The 18837-nt window shown below is 41.2% G+C and overlaps 1 protein-coding gene across 4 annotated transcripts in view; it reads right to left on the bottom strand.

The window, feature by feature from the left end:
* Nucleotides 1-18837, bottom strand: part of arhgef10la (Rho guanine nucleotide exchange factor (GEF) 10-like a) — a 288915-nt gene that overhangs the window by 86566 nt on the left and 183512 nt on the right. For all 4 annotated transcript variants that reach the window (XM_049471703.1, XM_049471702.1, XM_022682351.2 and 1 more), the window contains one exon: nt 4043-4164. In XM_049471703.1, coding sequence (XP_049327660.1) covers nt 4043-4164 — 122 coding nt within the window. The remainder of the gene's footprint in view (nt 1-4042; nt 4165-18837) is intronic.

Below are 18837 nucleotides of genomic sequence, written 5' to 3'. Positions count from 1 at the left end.
CCTCTGAATGACCTCAGGGGGCTATTTAAGCTAGTATTTAACTCAATTCAGGTTTTGTTCAACTAGGGCTGCACAGTATATTGTTTTAGCATATTTATCAGAATAATCACACTGCAGTACATGCACTGTCTTGTTTAATATAAAAATAAAGAAAAATTGTTGAACATTTCAAAAGGCTATATATTGTTATTTGCAGCTATGTACAGCATATTTGGGGACACAAGAAACTAGATAGCTAACTAACTTATACCTATTACCCCTCCCCTCCAAAGTAATTTATTTCAAAATGTAACACTTATATATTATATAGATGTATTAACCACAGAGTGATCTATTTTAGGTGTTTATTTCTTTTACTGTTGATGATTATGACTTACAGCCAATGAAAAACCCCAATACTGGTACCTTTGGAAGTGTGGGCAGTGTGCCAAATCCTGCTGGAAAATGAAATCCACATCTCCATAAAAGTTGTCAGCAGAGAGAAGTGTGAAGTGCTGTAAGATTTTGTGGGAAAACAAAACTGCACTGACTTTAGACTTGATAATAAAAAAGTGGATCAACACCAGCAGATGACATGTTTCTCCAAACCATCACTGATTGTGGAAGCTTCACACTAGACCTCAATCAGTTTGGACTGTGCGTCTCTCCACTCTTCCTCCAGACTCTGCTCCCTTGATTTACAAATGAAATGTAAAATTTACTGATGGTCAGTGATGGTTTGGAGAGTCATGTCATCTGCTGGTGTTGATCCACTGTGTTTTATTATCAAGTCTAAAGTCAGTGCAGTTTGTTTTTTCCTCAAAATCTTACAGCACTTCATGCTTCCCTCTGCTAACAACTTTTATGGAGATGCAGATTTCATTTTTAGCAGGACTTTGCACACTGCCAAAGTAACAATTGGTCCTAAAATAGGTACCTCTGTGTGTAATACGTCTATATAATATATGAGTTGCACATTTTAAACTTAATTACTGAAATAAAGTAACTCGAGATGCACCTGTAGCTCCTTTAATCACAGATGCAGCTCCCCGTTTTTGGCAGGTGATGGATATAAGCTAGCTATCTAGTTTTGTTGTGTGCCCAAATATGCTGCTGTAAATCGCTGCAGATATAAATAAGTAGCCTTTTAAAGCTACATAGCTACTTTATGATCAGTGTCCACAACAGTAGCTAATTCAGACTGCGTTCAGTTTAAATAAGATACGACCAAAAAACATTTGATATGAACTGACCAGATATTCCAATACAAATGTGGAAAAACAAACTCTCATAAGTGGGTACAGAAGAGCAAGGTGGTAATCTGCATCATATTGACAAGCTCTTGCTAACGCGTAGTCCCATCATCATCAGGAAGGTCGAGTGAGTGTCAGGTAAACTCCCTTAAATAATGAGAAAGAAACACTGAGAAGAACTACGACTCCACTAGAAGAAAGCTTCAGAAGATTGAACTCAAAGGTTGTAGCTGTCATCTTCTTATCTGTTCTGGATAGTGCAGTTATGATACAAGTACTGCAGAACTGTGGAAGTTAAAGAGGAAGATTAAACAGATTCACTGGGATCATACAGCAGGAAGATCTGGGAGATAAAACCTTGACATCACTGTCTTTCGTAGATCTGGCACGCATGACTGTTTTAGAACTGGAGCAGAAAAGCTTGGACCCCTTTTGCCATTTCTTTTTTAATCTTTTAGTCTTCAATGTCCATCATCTCTACAACACAGAAGTTCCCTCTGCCCATATTAATGGATGCCCTGCCAAATATGGCAGCTGCCAAGGCTAGAGAAAGAAATGTTTAGAAGCTCTGGCAAGAGGAAATTCAAGCCTCCCAGTGGAAGTATCAGGCGAGGGGCAGGGCTGAAAAAGAGGATAAAAAAGATGGTGGGGGATGGAAAGAGAGAAATGCAGGGCAGAAGAGAGAGGGTGCAGATGACTAAGCCTTCCTTCCAGCCTTTTCTGCATGGAGAGATTACAGTCATTCATTCTAAACCCACCTTCTCTCCACAAGAACCTGCACCTTCCATCAGCCCGGCTGACAGTAATCCACGTTTAGCGTTTAGACTCAATTACTGTTAAGTAAACAATGAATTTTTTTTTTCATTGTAATTGAGTTTAGAAAAAAAACTCATGTTAGACATGACATATGATCTATGGCCTTGATCATTTTTGATGACCATGATACTGTGCATTGTCATTACTTGCTTGTATTTTAGGAGAGATGCTGATTATATTAAGATCTATCAGAGTTAAGGACTAGAGTGTGAGCAGATATAAACCTAAAAAAAAAGAGTTTCCACCTGGGTTTAAGTAAATTATGTGGGGTTGATGCTGCAGTTGGTCTGCAGGTTTAGGTTCAGCAACAGTATGTGCTGAAAGAATGAGGTCAGCTGACTACCTGAATATACTGAATATAGACCAGGTTATTCCATCAATGGATTTTTTCTTCCCTGATGAACACGAGCATATTCCAAGATAACAATGCCAGGATTCATGGAGCTGAAATTGTGAAAGAGTGCAGGGTTCAGGGAGCATGAGATCACCATTTTCACACATGGATTGTTCATCATCATTTTTTTTCTTTTTCTTCTTCTTCTTCTTCTTCTTCTTCTTCTTATTAGTAATATTATTAAATAGACAAGTTTTATACAGTAGTGTATAAACAGAGTATAAACCATTTTTGGAGCACTGTTCTATAGAATCACTTTGAAAAGGTTCAATATCTTTTAAAACATTTCCATCATAGGAAAGATCTGCTTACCCAGAAAAATAACCGCTTAAATTTTTAACTGTTAGGTTGTTAAACATTAAGTTACTTTAGGATGTAACCACTGGAGATCTCTTTTCATAGGATATAGGAACACAAATTTTGCAAGTAGCTTTATGAGGTACTATCAGGGATTCTTGTCCAACAGACTTAAAATGTAGATTTTTATTATACATTTATATATGGGAATCAACTTATTAGTAACAAGGTCAGGCCATAGTATTATAGCGGAGACTGTGAGCCAGGACTTCATGTTCAACAACAAATTAGTTTCTAGAAGAATGGTCAAAAATTCCCATAAACACACTCCTAAACCTTGTGAAAAGCCTTCCCAGAACAGTTGAAGCTGTTATTGCTGCAAAGTGTTGGCCAACATACATCACATTAAACCATATAAACTAAAAATCAGATGACAAACACTCTTACCGCCGCCCCAAAACAACATAAAGCAGAAATAGCAGCTGCTGAGCTTGCTGGCAGCTCCCCCGTCAGTGCCTATGCCTCCTACATTTTGTAGTTTTGACTCGAAACATCTTCAAAACTAGGCAAAGATTCATCCAAGTGTTTCATAATATGTCTGTCCAGTACAAAGTCAGAAAGCAAAGCTCAGGGTTGCAGCTGCTGCAGATGGAGGCTTCCCTCGGCCCTCACGTCCTGTCTTCAGGGCTGCAGCAAGGAAGCCTAATTTAATGTGAGCCTATTGATTTATGCTCGGGTGTCCCACAGTCATTAAGGTAATTGCATGATCACTTTATAACATCCTCCCATGGTGGCAGTGGTAATTTGGCACCTCAACCTGTTATGCCGGGGCAAGTCCCATAACTATGTTAGGACTGAAAATCTAGTCCAAAAGATCATCTTGCAGACAGTACAAATTGATTTTATACCTTTCTGACTGACTCTGAAACCCTTTTAGGCTGTCTCTCGGCCGGGTTCACGGTTTGATCTATGAAAGGCCCACCAGTCTTAACAGCCGCTATTGATCGCCACTCTCTCTCCAGCACGTTGGGCTGGGAAGGTTCTGTGTCACCTTATAATTTCCCCACTGTTCTTGTGAAACTGCACCTTTAGAGGCGGCGGTCTGACCGCACCTTTAGAGGTTGTGCTGCGCAAGAATTCCAATTTCCTCAGGTGAGAAATGGCCGAATGCGGTACACTGCAATTCTCTGTCCAGGAGTCGTTTGTCTCGAAAACAAGAATCATAACTTTCTAATCCATTAAAAGTTAAGAAAGTTTGAGTTAAACTTGAGGCTCTCGCGGTTTTACCTTGGCAGGTACTTACCTTGCGGTCCTGGGCTTTTGAGGTAAAGACGGGCATGCGGCAGGCCAGCAGCGGACACCAAAACGGACTCTTCGTTTTTCCGTCATCTTCTGCAGAGATCCAGCCTGGAGTGTTTTCCTCCCCTGAAAGAAAAAAATATATGATTTAAAATGCAATTTAAAACATTTACAGTACAAGTCAAACGTTTGGACACACCTACTAATCCTACACTGTAAATGAATACAACCAGATTGAGAAAGAACACATAAGGAATCATGTAGTAAACTTAGACCAAAATGCTAGTTGATAAAGGCTGGTAACTCTGATAAACTTATCCTATACAACAGAGTTAACTCTTGGTCTTCCTTTTCTGGAGCGGTCCTGATGAGAGCCAGTTTTATCAAAATGTTTTTTATGGCCTTTGCAACTGCACTTGAGGATACTTTCAAAGTTGACCATACAAGTGTGCTTTTGGGAGAATGGTCAAAAATAACCATAAACACACCCTGAACCTTGTGGAAAGCTTTCCCAGAAGAATTACAAACACTCTTACCTCCGACCCCAAAAAAACATAAAGCAGAAATAGCAGCTGCTGAGCTTGCTGGCAGCTCCCCCATCAGTGCCTATGCCTCCTACATTTTGTAGTTTTGACTCGAAACATCTTCAAAACTAGGCAAAGATTCATCCAAGTGTTTCATAATGTCTGTCCCGCACAAAGTCAGAAAGCAAAGCTCAGGGTCCAAAATACTAGTAGGAAGGCTGGTAACTCTGATAAACTTATCCTATACTATAATGTTTTTTATGGCCTTTGCAACTGCACTTGGGGATACTTTCAAAGTTCTTGATTGATGGATCGACTGATCTCAACTGATATTTCATAGTATTTTTTTTCTTTATTTAGTTAAATAGTTCTTGCTATAATATGGATTAGAGCATTACTCAAATAGAGCTATTCACTGTATACCTGTAACTCCACCTCTTCACTACTTTACAACTGATGCTCTCAAACACATTAAGAGACAAGAAATTCAAGTAATTAACTCTTGATGAGTTCAGCACAGCTGTTAACTGAAAGCCTGAATTCCAGGAGACTCTACCTCATAAAACTGACTGTGCAAAGCTGTCATCTAAACAAAAGGTGCTACTTCAAAGAATCTAAAATATAAAACAATTCTGGCCCAAACATTAGAGAAAACTGACATATTTAAAAAAAATAATAAAGAAGGAAACATGAATGTGATATTTGACACATGTGATGAGGCGTGGAATGCACGTTTGGGGTCACTGTCATGATGCATGGTCCACCTCTGTTTCAGCTTTAGTTTTGAGACATATGGTTTCACATTTACCTCAAAAAGTTTGTTAATTCTCAGTACAATTCACAGCAATTCACAGTACCTCATCCTTTTCACTTTCGCTTTTTTGCTATTTTCAGATAAAACATTTTGGTTGCTAAATATTAAGTGCATGCTGGACAAAATAATACAGAATAGTTGTATTTAGTTATGGTTCACTATGGTTTAGTGCTCATACTAACATATTTGACACTAAAACAAACTACTAAAACAAAAGTCCTAATTGTAAAAGTTCACAAATAACTGAAACAGCACAGAACACTGATATCTACTTTATTATGATGGAACCAGAGTATATCTCACAGCTGTGCTTTTGTTTACTGTATCATTTTACGCATGCAATGATGTGCACAATATCGCAAGCTGACTGTAAGTGACTAAAAAAGGCTGCTTGTCTTCTCCAAACAAATCCAAAATAAACTGAGCAAATTAAAAACACTCTCTCAATATAAACATCATTACATTAGCATGTTCTGTAAACAGATGGTTAGGCCTGTTTGTGGTCATAACAAACCTCCGGGAAATAATTATCAGCTATATGCTGTATTTATATACCAGTCCATTAGCGCTCCAGACCATTCATTCATGTATTAATAGTACTATTAATTCTGTTATTTCTCTTAGCATCTTCTGCAGAGATCCAGGCTGAAGTGTTTGCCTTCCCTTGTGATTTTTAAATACAATTTTCAGCCTTAAGAAGAAAACATCTCTGCACAAGGGCTGGGAAATAGATCATAAATACTGATATATTTCAAACCATTTTATATACGATACAAAAAATAAAGTATTTATAATATCACACCCGCAACACACGTACTATCACATCTGTGTGATTTAATTCCAAAAAGAGAATACATTGGTTGTATGTGTGAAACAGTGTTGTCCAAATATGTTGTAGAATCATTGTAATAAAAAGTGTAGCATAAAGACATAGGATGGCCTGTTAATGTTCTCCATCAAATTATGGTTTTATTATTTTCTAGATTCCAGTTGATTTTTTTTTTTTTTATAAGACGGGCTCTCACAATATGCTCTCAAACCGTGCTGCTGTAATAAATGTGTGTGTGTGTTTTTTTAAATAATTACATTTTACAAATTATTTAAAATTACCTAATTTCTTCAGTTTTATGTTTAGATATATAACATCTGTCTCTTAATACTTTTTAAATGAAGATAATAATAATGTCTACATGTTTAAAATACTGTATATTAAAAAGACAAAGATTTTTCGAAAGAAAAAAGTTTTTCAAAAGAAAACAATACAAAACAATAAAAACACACCAAAACTTGTACAAAACCAAATGTTGTACTATGAAAATGAGGTGAGACGTCTTTGTACAATGGCTGTTAGACTAATCAGTGCAGAACGAGGTGTGGTGCGGATGTCCATAGAGTTCCCAGGCTAATGAGCCTCCTTAAGCAACAACACTGTGCCAGGTGTCCTTCCCAGCATGAAAAGCAGCAACCTCTGGATTTCAATTAATGAAGTCTAAACTCAGGTGGCAACAGCGATATATGACTCTCCTTTCCAGCCGCTTTGACAGGTGTTTTCATTTACCAAAGCACAAGGCCCGAGCCTGCCTGCATCCCCTCCATTCAGCCGATCGGTAATTACCCATCGCGAGTAACTAAAATGTTATTGTGCTGGCAATTAAACAGCTTGCTTTCATTTACTCCCTGCGTCTCCCCACATATATCAACACGCAATCAGCCGCAGACATAACAATAATAAGGATTCTACAATCCAACCCAAAAAAAGACAAAATAATGCAGGTTTTTAAGCGTCTCGTTTGGAGGGAAAGTTGTGGGGAGTGCTGCAGCGCTCTGTTTGACAGGCTAAGACTGGGTCATCTGCCGGTGGTCGGAGAGGTAGACGCAGTGGAAGACTTAAGGGCCAATTAGTTTGAGTTTAGTCTGGCTATCTTTGTATCTTTGTGAGTTAGAAGGATTTAATTTAAGAGAATGCACACTCTGCCTCAAAAACGCCAATTTAAAGCACCTACATATCCACGTAAGAGAGTCTAATGGTCTGCACAGCCTCAGGGGAACTTAACACATTGTATTTTGGTAGGGTTTTACCTTTTACTTCTCTAATTTAGGAGTGAAGTTAATTGAAAATCAATACAGCAAATGCATCGCATCAGCAAACAATGATGTCTGCACTTCATTTGCCGCACTCCTGGTCACAGAGTGCCTTTCACACAAGCTACTTTTTTAAATATACACTACCGTTCAAAAGTTTGGGGTCACATTGAAACGTTCTTATTTTTGAAGGAAAAGCACTGTACTTTTCAATGAAGATAACTTTAAACTAGTCCTAACTTTAAACAAATACACTCTGTACATTGCTAATGTGGTAAATGACTATTCTAGCTGCAAATGTCTGGTTTTGGTGCAATATCTACATAGGTGTATAGAGGCCCATTTCCAGCAACTATCACTCCAGTGTTCTAATGGTACAATATGTTTGCTCATTGGCTCAGAAGGCTAATTGATGATTAGAAAACCCTTGTGCAATCATGTTCACACACCTGAAAACAGTCTAGCTCATTACAGAAGCTACAAAACTGACCTTCCTTTGAGCAGATTGAGTTTCTGGAGCATCACATTTGTGGGGTCAATTAAACGCTCAAAATGGCCAGAAAAAGAGAACTTTCATCTGAAACTCGACAGTCTATTCTTGTTCTTAGAAATTAAGGCAATTCCATGCGAGAAATTGCTAAGAAATTGAAGATTTCCTACAACGGTGTGTACTACTCCCTTCAGAGGACAGCACAAACAGGCTCTAACCACAGTAGAAAAAGAAGTGGGAGGCCGCGTTGCACAACTAAGCAAGAAGATAAGTACATTAGAGTCTCTAGTTTGAGAAACAGACGCCTCACAGGTCCCCAACTGGCATCTTCATTAAATAGTACCCGCAAAACACCAGTGTCAACATCTACAGTGAAGAGGCGGCTGCGGGATTTTGGGCTTCAGGGCAGAGTGGCAAAGAAAAAGCCATATCTGAGACTGGCTAATAAAAGAAAAAGATTAAGATGGGCAAAAGAACACAGACATTGGACAGAGGAAGACTGGAAAAAAGTGTTGTGGATGGATGAATCCAAGTTTGAGGTGTTTGGATCACAAAGAAGAACGTTTGTGAGACGCAGAACAAATGAAAAGATGCTGGAAGAATGCCTGACGCCATCTGTTAAGCATGGTGGAGGTAATGTGATGGTCTGGGGTTGCTTCGGTGCTGGTAAGGTGGGAGATTTGTACAGGGTAAAAGGGATTCTGAATAAGGAAGGCTATCACTCCATTTTGCAACGCCATGCCATACCCGGTGGACAGCGCCTGATCGGAGCCAATTTCGTCCTACAACAGGACAATGACCCTAAACACACCTCCAAATTGTGCAAGAACTATTTACAGCAGAAGCAGGCAGCTGGTATTCTATTGGTAATGGAGTGGCCAGCGCAGTCACCAGATCTGAACCCCATTGAGCTGTTGTGGGAGCAGCTTGACCGTATGGTACGCCAGAAGTGCCCATCCAACCAATCCAACTTGTGGGAGCTGCTTCTAGAAGCGTGGGGTGCAATTTCTCCAGCTTACCTCAACAAATTAACAGCTAGAATGCCAAAGGTGTGCAATGCTGTAATTGCTGCAAATAGAGGATTCTTTGATGAAAGCAAAGTTTGATGTAAAAACAATGTTATTTCAAATACAAATCATTATTTCTAACCTTGTCAATGTCTTGACTCTATTTTCTATTAATTTCACAACGTATGGTGGTGAATAAGTGTGACTTTTCATGGAAAACACAAAATTGTTTGAGTGACCCCAAACTTTTGAACGGTAGTGTAGGTATGCAAGACATTCTTTGAGGCAAAATCACACAAAACTTCAAAAAACAAACTTCCTGTTTTCAATAGTTTGTTCCAGGTAATGAGTCTTTTAATCTAAAAGCTTTGATACAAAGAAAAGTTCTCCTGGGTGCAAACGCTTTAAACTATAAATGCTTCCTGCACACCCACAACAAGACAGGGCTGCTGAAGGACGAGTGGGTTTTAATAAAGCTCCAACAAAAAATATATATATCTCTCTCTTACACTATTCTTTTTCTCAAAATTAACAGAAATTATTCTAAATAGCTCTTATTCTAAATACGACAGAGCCAAGGCATTGCAACTATTTGAGTACTCAAAGCATGGCAGAAATGTGTTTCCTCTTCAAAAACAAACCTATTTAGTCTTTATTAAAGAGGTTCTAGAAAACACTGAACACGACAACCATACCAATGTCCTTGATTTCACCTTCCAGCTTTTCTCAGAATTTAAAACTGGTATTTACGCCTCTATGAACACAAAGCTATGTTTTTGAGAATTTGCATCTGAAATTACTTTTTGTGAATGAAAGAATAAAAGCTCTTCAACTGCAAGGACTAAACTGTATTCATGTTATTGGGGTCTATTATATAATTATTTCTAGACCAACACAAATGTAGTTCAAAAAGAGCACAATTTAATAATATTGAAAATATGGCTTCCTCCTGAACAAAATTATACATTTAAGAGTCAGATAATATCTGCTCAATATCTGTTTTTTTTTTTTACTGCAATCTTTCAATATTTAAGTATCGGGTGAATTTTTAATATCATGACATGTTGGATCATTAATGTGTGGTAAATTATGATGAAATCTAATGAAAATTCATTTACTTTAGTTCTTTCTTAAATTTTGCAGTATATAATTGTTATTAACTTATCATACAATCAATGAACATGAGACTTTACTTTTAGTCGATCACTCTGCTCTGTACTCTCTGTACTATGTGCTCTTATGGAGGGAAGGGGAGTAGGCTATACACTTTCTCAAACACAGAGAGTAGTTTTACTGCTGCTGTAGTCTTTCACACATTTACAGACTTCAATAGTTGCAGACATATGTAACTTCTGCTTCTGGGACAAAGGGGCTTGCTAAATTGGGATACATTTTTTGGAAAAAAAATAGAACAAAACGTACAATAAAATTGTTTATCACAATAATTTATGGGACAATATATCGTCCATTAAAAACAGTTATCATGGCAACCCTATCTACAGCCCTACAAGCAAACTAAGCCCTCTGAAACAGAGCAGCACCTTCTTGACTCAGCTAAACCTTCATTCAGCCTATTGTCTGGGTTTTGAATTTGTTTTAACAGTATATGACCATCTTTCAGATATTATCCTGATGTGAAATGAAAGCAAAGAAAGAAGGAGAGCCACAGATGATAATACTAAGCCACTGTCAAGATTATCCCTGTATTACAAAGAGATAAAGCCTCGCCGACAGGCTTATTTTGAACAATTCAAGTTTTACTTCTTATTCATTCAGTTATTCATTTCACATGCGAGCTGTATATAACTGTATAAGAGCAGCAGGTGAATACAGGACAGTGTTTCAGATTTCATTTAATAAAATCCGCAGTGACTGTACAACCCTTACAGCATGATAATGAAGCTCTATTCATAAAGTCACGGTGGTTCTTATTACAGGCACATTTTTAAACATGTGCTCTGTAACCCGACATGAATGAGCTAATACATATTAATGATCAATGCTCTGCGTGTTCCAGCGCCAAAGTGGAGCAAAAATTTCAATCTCAATCAATGAAGCTGAAATGGCGTCTGATAAAATACTGAAATGGTAAATAGAAAAGAGCATTTTCTAAAGCAAATGCAGAATGGTTTCACAGCTACAGTGAGAGGAACTAGGAATGAGAAAACAGAGAAAAACAGTGGTGAAAGCAGGTCGAAATGGCTGTGGATTAGAGTTTGGGAACCAGATGGATGGATGGATGGATGGATGGATGGATGGATGGATGGATGGATGGATGGATGGATGGATGGATGGATGGATGGATGGATGGATGGATGGTTGGATGGATGGACGGACGGACGGACGGATGGATGGATGGATGGATGGATGGAAATCTGGAAAAATGGTGGTGGTCAGACAGATAAAAATCTAGGTCTTGGTTTGGAATGGAAAATGGATAGGATTAAATGGAAATAACAAGGGATAAAATAACAACAGATATATGAATGTGGGACATTATGACTACGATAAAGAACTTGTGGACTTGAATCAAATAAGAACATGCATGAACATGAAGAAAAATAATAAGAACACACAGTACCGGTCAAACGTTTGGACAAACATATGCAATTATAGTGAACAAAGCGTTCAACAAACCAAAATATGTTTTATATTTTAGATTCTTCAAACTAGCATCTCTTGCTTAGATTACAGTTTTAGTTCAGATGTGTTGTGAAGAGGTAGAGTTGGTATTCAGTGAATAGCTCTATTTGAGTAATATTCTAATCCATATTATGGTAGAACTACACTTTTGTTGGTAAAGAAACATATACTTTAAGAAATAATGGTCAGTCAATCTGAAACATTTCAAGTACTTCTCAAGTCACAGACGCAAAGACCATCAAAACGTTATGATGAAACTGGCTCTCATCAGGACCCCCCAGGAAAGGAAGAGCAAGAGTTACCTCTGTTTATCAGGATAAGTGCATCAGAGTTACCAGCATCAGAATGGTAGAGGTTACATTAATAAATGTTAACTCTAAGGAAAGCCAAATCCAAACTGAGTAAAAAACTGGAATTGATGAATTAAATCAAAAAGCAAAAAACAGCAAAATATGTAGACTCAAAGATTTTTCCTACAGTGACGATATACAACAAATGATGCATACATGCTTGTTAATCTACTAGCTAGCTTGCTCTGCCAGTCATGTGACTGTTCTATGCTAATTATGTCTGTCATCATAAATTACATTTGTTTAACTATATATCTACATATTAAGAAAGTTTACTTTGCAAAATATGAAATAAAAGGAAATTTGGCCTACGGCACCCTTACAGTACCTCTGCATCACAAATTGAAACATGGAGATTCAGATGTCCACATGGAGGTGCACAAGCTTACTGCAGTCATTGTTTGTGTTGCTATTTGTGCAGAAGTAAAAAAACAAAAACAAAAAAAAAACATTGTTGGGTAAAGTGGTGGGTTGGGATGTGTAGTCAGCATGGTCTCTACACATTACATAAAGAGCTGAAGGAGCTAAACACTCTGAAGGAGCTACAAATGTTGCAATAGAGCTAAAGCTATATGATGGAGTGGAAAATTAGAATAACATTTTTAAAAGCTCTGTAATTAATTTTTATTTGACACACTCTGTTTTTTTATATATATAAACCATTTTTTCAGTAATATACATCTACCACCAGTTAAGGACTATGGACTGGTTTCAGGGAGATGCTAAAGATGACTTCATGAGTTTCATATCCTTATTGCTAGGACTGTTTAAGGTATATTTTCATTAGCTGCTGATGAGGTGAATTCAGACTAGAGTTTATTGAGTTAACACAATCGGATTCTGTCCAAAATCGAGTAGAAAAAAAAAAAATCTAACTTTCCTTTTGAGGCTGAAAATCAGCCTCAGCCCATAATACACTACACAACTTTCACTCCGACTGATTTCACTAGAGTCTGCAGACTAGAGCCAACTAGCACTGACTGAACTGGAAATCAGGGGTAAAATCTGGTGTTGATATATAACACTGTGATGCATACATAATTGTTGTGTCTGAATACTTTATAACTTTTCAAGAAAAAAAAAAGAAGCATTTTAGCCTTTGTCAGACCTGCACTGAGGGGTTTTTGGGTGTTTTTTTGTTTAATTAAAAGCTGTTCTTAAGGAATCGTAAACAGCTCTAATCAACAGCTCTAATAAAAGCAATGTTCTAGAGTGTTGTAGGTGCACCCGCAGCTATGCTGCACTCCCGCTTCTCGCTGTTCCTCAATGCTGCTGCTAATGCATGCAGTGCAGACAAGAAGAAAAGTTCATGTATTTTTCTGACCTACTGGAGCAGTTAATCCCTCTGCTCGCACCAGCCTCCTCTTTCTATTTTTTGTCTGATTCGTGAACCGAGCCCACTACTGTCTGTACCGCCGCGGACGATCCATAATTATATAAGCGGCGGCTGATCCCTGACCTCATCATGCGCCGTGCCCTTCAGAAGGATTGGGTAAAGGGACATGGGTCAATGCAATAGAAACCAGGCTGTCAGTCAGCACGCGGGGGTCAGCGGGTCAGCTAATTCCCACCGTACCTGAACGCTTTCACACTTTCTTGGGCTAATTATTCACTTAGCATAACCAGCGTGCCTTAATTTTGGCGATCGCTGCTGATGCTGGGGTCAAGGAAGCAAGTAAATCCGCACAATCGCTTTTGGGCTCTTCAAAAATTTGATTGCGTCCAATGCCCAGGTGCTCGTTGGCCGAGCGGCACTAGACTGCAACTCGTGCTGACCTTTAACCTTTTAAAATGTATTAATGACGACGAATAATATGCGCTGCCCCGGGTCCAACTGATAAAAACACAAATGTTGTGGTGCCAGACTGAACTGGCATTAATGAGAGATGGACAGGAGCCCGAGCCTGAGCTCTGGTGCAGCGAGGCCTGGCGTCACTAATGAATCAGTTATAATGCATTCTACCCATGCAAACCCCTCAGTGCCCTGGCCAGCACACAGAGCTAAACAAGCCAAAGCTTCAATTCAGACAAACTCACTCACTAGCTCGCTCCCTTTCTTCGCCGCCGTCATTAATAATGAAGCCACCATCCTTTTGACTAACGTTGTGTCATAACAAAAAAGAAAGAAAGAAAAAACGAAAAAAAAAAAAACGCAAGCCGCTTAGCCGTGGATAAGCAAACAGGAATGTGTCTTGTCAGTGGAGACTGCAGTTTAACTGGGAGGCACATGTTTATAGGTGCAATCAGGGAGGGAGAGAGAGAGAGAGAGAGACAGAGAGAGGAGGAAGCAAGATACGGCAGGGAAATTGAAGTAAAGGGAAACAGAAAAGAATGACAGAAAACAGAGCCAGAGATTCTGACGCCAGGCTTAACAGGTATCTGCAGCAAGCAGCTGGGTTTATGAACCAACGCAGGAAAACGCTCACAGTAAAACCTTGTCCTAACAGCAAACCGGCGTCCAAATGTAGTGCAGCATCATTTCACAAAGCCTTCTGAATATCTCCACACGTCAGTTAAACCAGAAAACAAACTACAGACCTATCAGCTAAAAGACCCAGAAGACGTGCATGCTATTCTGTAGTTTGTAGACATCATGCTCTTAATAGGAGCTCCTGATCTAAGATAGATTCAGCCTGTTTTCATTCCGGCTTCTCATTGTTTAAAAAAAAACCCTATCCAGATAAATCTCTCCATCCAGATAGAGTGAATCTGATTGTGGTTGGACGAGAAGTATAAACATATACCATTCCGACATCCTATTGGTTTATACTGTGATCCATCACACCTGCACACGTCCCCCCCCCCTTTTTTGAGTAAAAAGCTTGAGTTGGTACTTCAACTTTTAAGTATTTTAAACCCTAGAATCTATACTTCTAACTGAGTAATGAATGTTTGTACTGAGAAAATGCCAAGATGCAGAAATCGGTCATCTAAACACAGCAGAGGGGCTACTTTGAATAATCTAAACCATATTCTAGAAACACTTTTTTATTCATAGTTTGGAAGACTTTAGTATGAATCTACATATCTACATAACATAATGAAAAAAAAATCTAATTCACATTATTTTATTTTTTTATTATTTTTAGTGTATTTTGATGTTTTGAAGAGCATAACATACTTATTATTGTGCATCAGTAAAGGTCTGATGTTTTTTTTATTCTGAAAAAGTAAAAAAAAAAAACAAAAAGGCATAAAATCATTACCAGCACATAGCTTTTTGTGTTCATTCAAAAGGATATACAGTACATTCTGCTACGCAATTTCAGAGCTTACTGTATAGTTTACAGTCATTTTGTGCACACCTTTATGATGCACACTGCTGTATTTAACAGTTTAACACGGCTATACATTATACAGTCCTCCGGGTTCATGTGTACAGCAGGCAAATACCGCCAACCGCAGCGGCAACACCCATTAAACCCCTTCCATTCTCACCCCCAACCCTAACAAACAATTAAATGGCTTTTTAATACCCACTGAATGCATAATTAAATACATCTATCAACCACACAGTCGCAGACAGCCTCTGAGGGAAGCTGTGGGGGGCTGATCAAGCAGCCTTCCCATGCTCTCCACTTCGACTCATTCAGCCGAAGCGCTCCGGCCTCTTGATTAGCGCCGAACGGTGTGCTACAGCTAGCCGTTAGCGATGAAAGGCCCAGCTGCTGCAGCCATTCAGACCGGTGACTGCCGACAACCCCACAATGACAAAAGTTCACATACACAGATTTTTAATTAACACAAGGCCACAGAAAACAACAACTGGAAGGTTTTGCTTTGCTTCTCTTTGTCATGTTAGATAATAGCTTACAGCAACTTTGCAAGGCTTGTGATATTCAGGGCTCTCAGCAAATTAGCTGAAGCATCACATTATGGTGGATTTCAGGCTAATTACACATTATCCTTATCGAGCAGCATCACTGTGTTGCTTTAAATCTATTGAGATTATTAATTTGAAAGCAAACCAGTCTGTAGGAGAGGGAGTTGTGGTCAAGAAAAAAAAGTATGCAGTACATATATAGACTAATTAAACCAGCTGCTGATCTGAGTATTTTGCAGGGATCAATTCAAAGCCAATGCAAGGGAACGCTAATTAAATTCATGCTAATATTGCCAATTATAAGTAAGCTAGGAAGAAGCACAACAGGTTTCTAGTTATTTTTTACTCTCTTTTACACTCTTTCCATACTCAGCTCAAGATCAACTGTGAGACCAAGACTTTGGACAAGTATTTTCTGTTCAAAGAACATTGTTTTAGAAGTCCCTCCTTGAATCCTCCGTTTTCAAAACACTCACAAGAACTGTTCTCATGCTCATCTTCACCTGAATTGTCATGTCTTGGCCCTGTCTCGTGTCTTTGTGTGCATTCCCCACGTGACCTGTGCTACCCTGTGTCTTCCGTCTCAGTACTTTTCCATGTGTTTCTCATTTGTAGCTCCGCCCCTGCCCCAGGTGTTTCTAATTATAGTGTTTCCTGTTTCCTTATATAGCCCTGGTCTACCACTTTGTCTCTGTCGGTCTTTGCACTGTCCCCCGTTGTCTGTCTCTCTGCGTTTCTCTGTCTCTCTCTGTGTTTCTTAGCCTCTCAGTGTTTCTTTAGTCATTTCCCTAGGTCCTTGGTTAGTGTTTATCTCTGTTTGTTTCTAGTTTCTATAGTTTACTCCATTTCCCTGTTTAGTGTATTCATCCTCTGTCTAGTTTAGTTTTCTTGTTTTATTTTCTTGTATATATATCCCTAGTTGATTCCCTTGCCCTGTTTAAGTTCATCCTGTCTAGTTTTATAGCCTCCTTGTTTATTTATCATTAGTCTCTCTTGTTTATTCCTAGTTTATTTTTCCAGCGTTTGTTTCTTGTTTATCACTAGTACCTCTTGTTTGTTTAGGTTTATGTTCTCTAGTTTCACTCGTTTGTTTTGGTTTTTTTAATTATTCATTTATCTTTGTTACGTGTTTACTTGTTTCATTGTTTATTTGTTATTTATTTATTAAATCATTCATCTTTCCCTTACCTGCACCTGTGTCCGCCTCCTCGTCTCCCTGCCTGGGTCATTCGTGACAGAAAGACCGACCGAACATGGACACAGCAGGTTCTGCCTGGATGGGCACCAGGATGGCGATTCGCCGTGCTCCTTGCGGGACCCCGGCGCAGGACACCTCGAGGCCTCAAGGACGCCGCAGGCCTCGGGGTAGGCGCTCTAAGGGGTCCCGCCAGCCGGAAGAAGACCCCTTTTCCGGGGAGGATTTTCTTGGGGGGGCGATGAGGGTTGGTGCTTTGAGCCTCGGTACCTCCGTGTACCCGAGGCTCAAGGAGCGGGACCCGTGGGACTTTCTCGGGTGCGCTCCCAGCAGCTCAGAGGACGAAGAGGAGCTCTACCCCGCACCGGCCCGTGCTCCGTTACCGTTCCCCCCAGGGGCGGTGCTCTACCCGGCTCTCGGCCGCACAGCTCCAGAGGCCGTCCCGACTCACGTCCGTTCCCCTGCAGCCAAGGTGCGCTCCTCACCGGCGGTTCCAGAGCTAGCTTCCCCGGTGGCTAAGGCGTTAGCTTCCCCGGCGCCTCCAAAGCTAGCTTCTCCCGCGGCCAAGACACTCTCCTCTCCCGCGGCAAAGGCGCAAGCTGTGAAACCGCGCTCCGGGACTTCCGCGATGGCAGTCGAACCGCGCTCCGTGTTCCCCGCGGTTGCTGCCGAACCGCGTTATAGGACCTCCAACCCGGTGAGCCAGCCGCGAGCAGAGACTTTCCACGCGCTGGACTCAGCCGGAGAGAGTAAAAATCCGGTCCGGGTTTTTGCTCCACCCGCACTCTCAAGCCCTGCAGTTGCAGTGCCAGCACCTCAGGCTGAGGAGCTGGCTTTCATGGCGGCTGCAGAGCTGGATTTCGCCGCTGCAGTCCAGCCTCTCTCTGGGACTATCTCCGCGGCAACCCAGCCGTGCTCCGGGACTGTTTTGGAGACTTTTCCCGCGCCGGTTTCTACCGGCGGCCCCGCGCTGTTTGCAGTGGACTTTACCGGCGAGGCTGCAGATCCAGTCCGGGTTTTCGTTTCACCCGCAGTCTCAAGCCCTGCTGCTGCTCCGCTGGATCTGCACACACCCAGCTCTGAAATTCTCTCGGCGGCCACGCCCAGCTCCGAGGTGTCTTCGGCTGCTGAGCCACGCCCCCGGACTCCTGCCGTGTCTGCAGAAGCTGCTCCAGCCTCCGTCTCTGCAGAAGCTGCTCCAGCCTCAGTCTCTGCTCCAGTCTCCGTGTCTGCTGAAGCTGCTGAAGCCTCCGTGTCTGCAGAAGCTGCTCCAGCCTCCGTCTCTGCAGAAGCTGCTCCAGCCTCAGTCTCTGCTCCAGTCTCCGTGTCTGCTGAAGCTGCTGAAGCCTCCGTGTCTGCAGAAGCTGCTCCAGCCTCCGTCTCTGCTGAAGCTGTTGAAGCCTCCAAGTCTGCTCCAGCTGTTCAAGCCTTCAAGTCTGCCCCAGCTGTTCAAGCCTTCAAGTCTGCTCCAGCTGTTCCAGTCTCAGTGTCTGCTCCAGCAGTTCCAGTCTCCGTGCCAGAGCCAGCTGCCCAAGTCTCCGTGCCAGAGCCAGCTGCCCAAGTCTCCGTGCCAGAGCCAGCTGCCCAAGTCTCCGTGCCAGAGTCAGCTGCCCAAGTCTCCGTGCCAGCTCCCGCTGCCAGAGTCGCCGCGCCGCCAGCGCCAGCTCCCGCTGCCAGAGTCGCCGCGCCGCCAGCGCCAGCTCCCGCTGCCAGAGTCGCCGCGCCGCCAGCGCCAGCTCCCGCTGCCACAGTCGCCGCGCCGCCAGCGCCAGCTCCCGCTGCCAGAGTCGCCGCGCCGCCAGCGCCAGCTCCCGCTGCCAGAGTCGCCGCGCCGCCAGCGCCAGCTCCCGCTGCCCGAGTCGTCACCCCAC

This window comes from Astyanax mexicanus, chromosome 24 (genome assembly GCF_023375975.1).
Source record: "Astyanax mexicanus isolate ESR-SI-001 chromosome 24, AstMex3_surface, whole genome shotgun sequence".
Taxonomy (NCBI): Eukaryota; Metazoa; Chordata; class Actinopteri; order Characiformes; family Acestrorhamphidae; genus Astyanax; species Astyanax mexicanus.
Note: the sequence above shows the minus strand (reverse complement) of the source record. Positions and strands in the feature narration are given on the sequence as shown.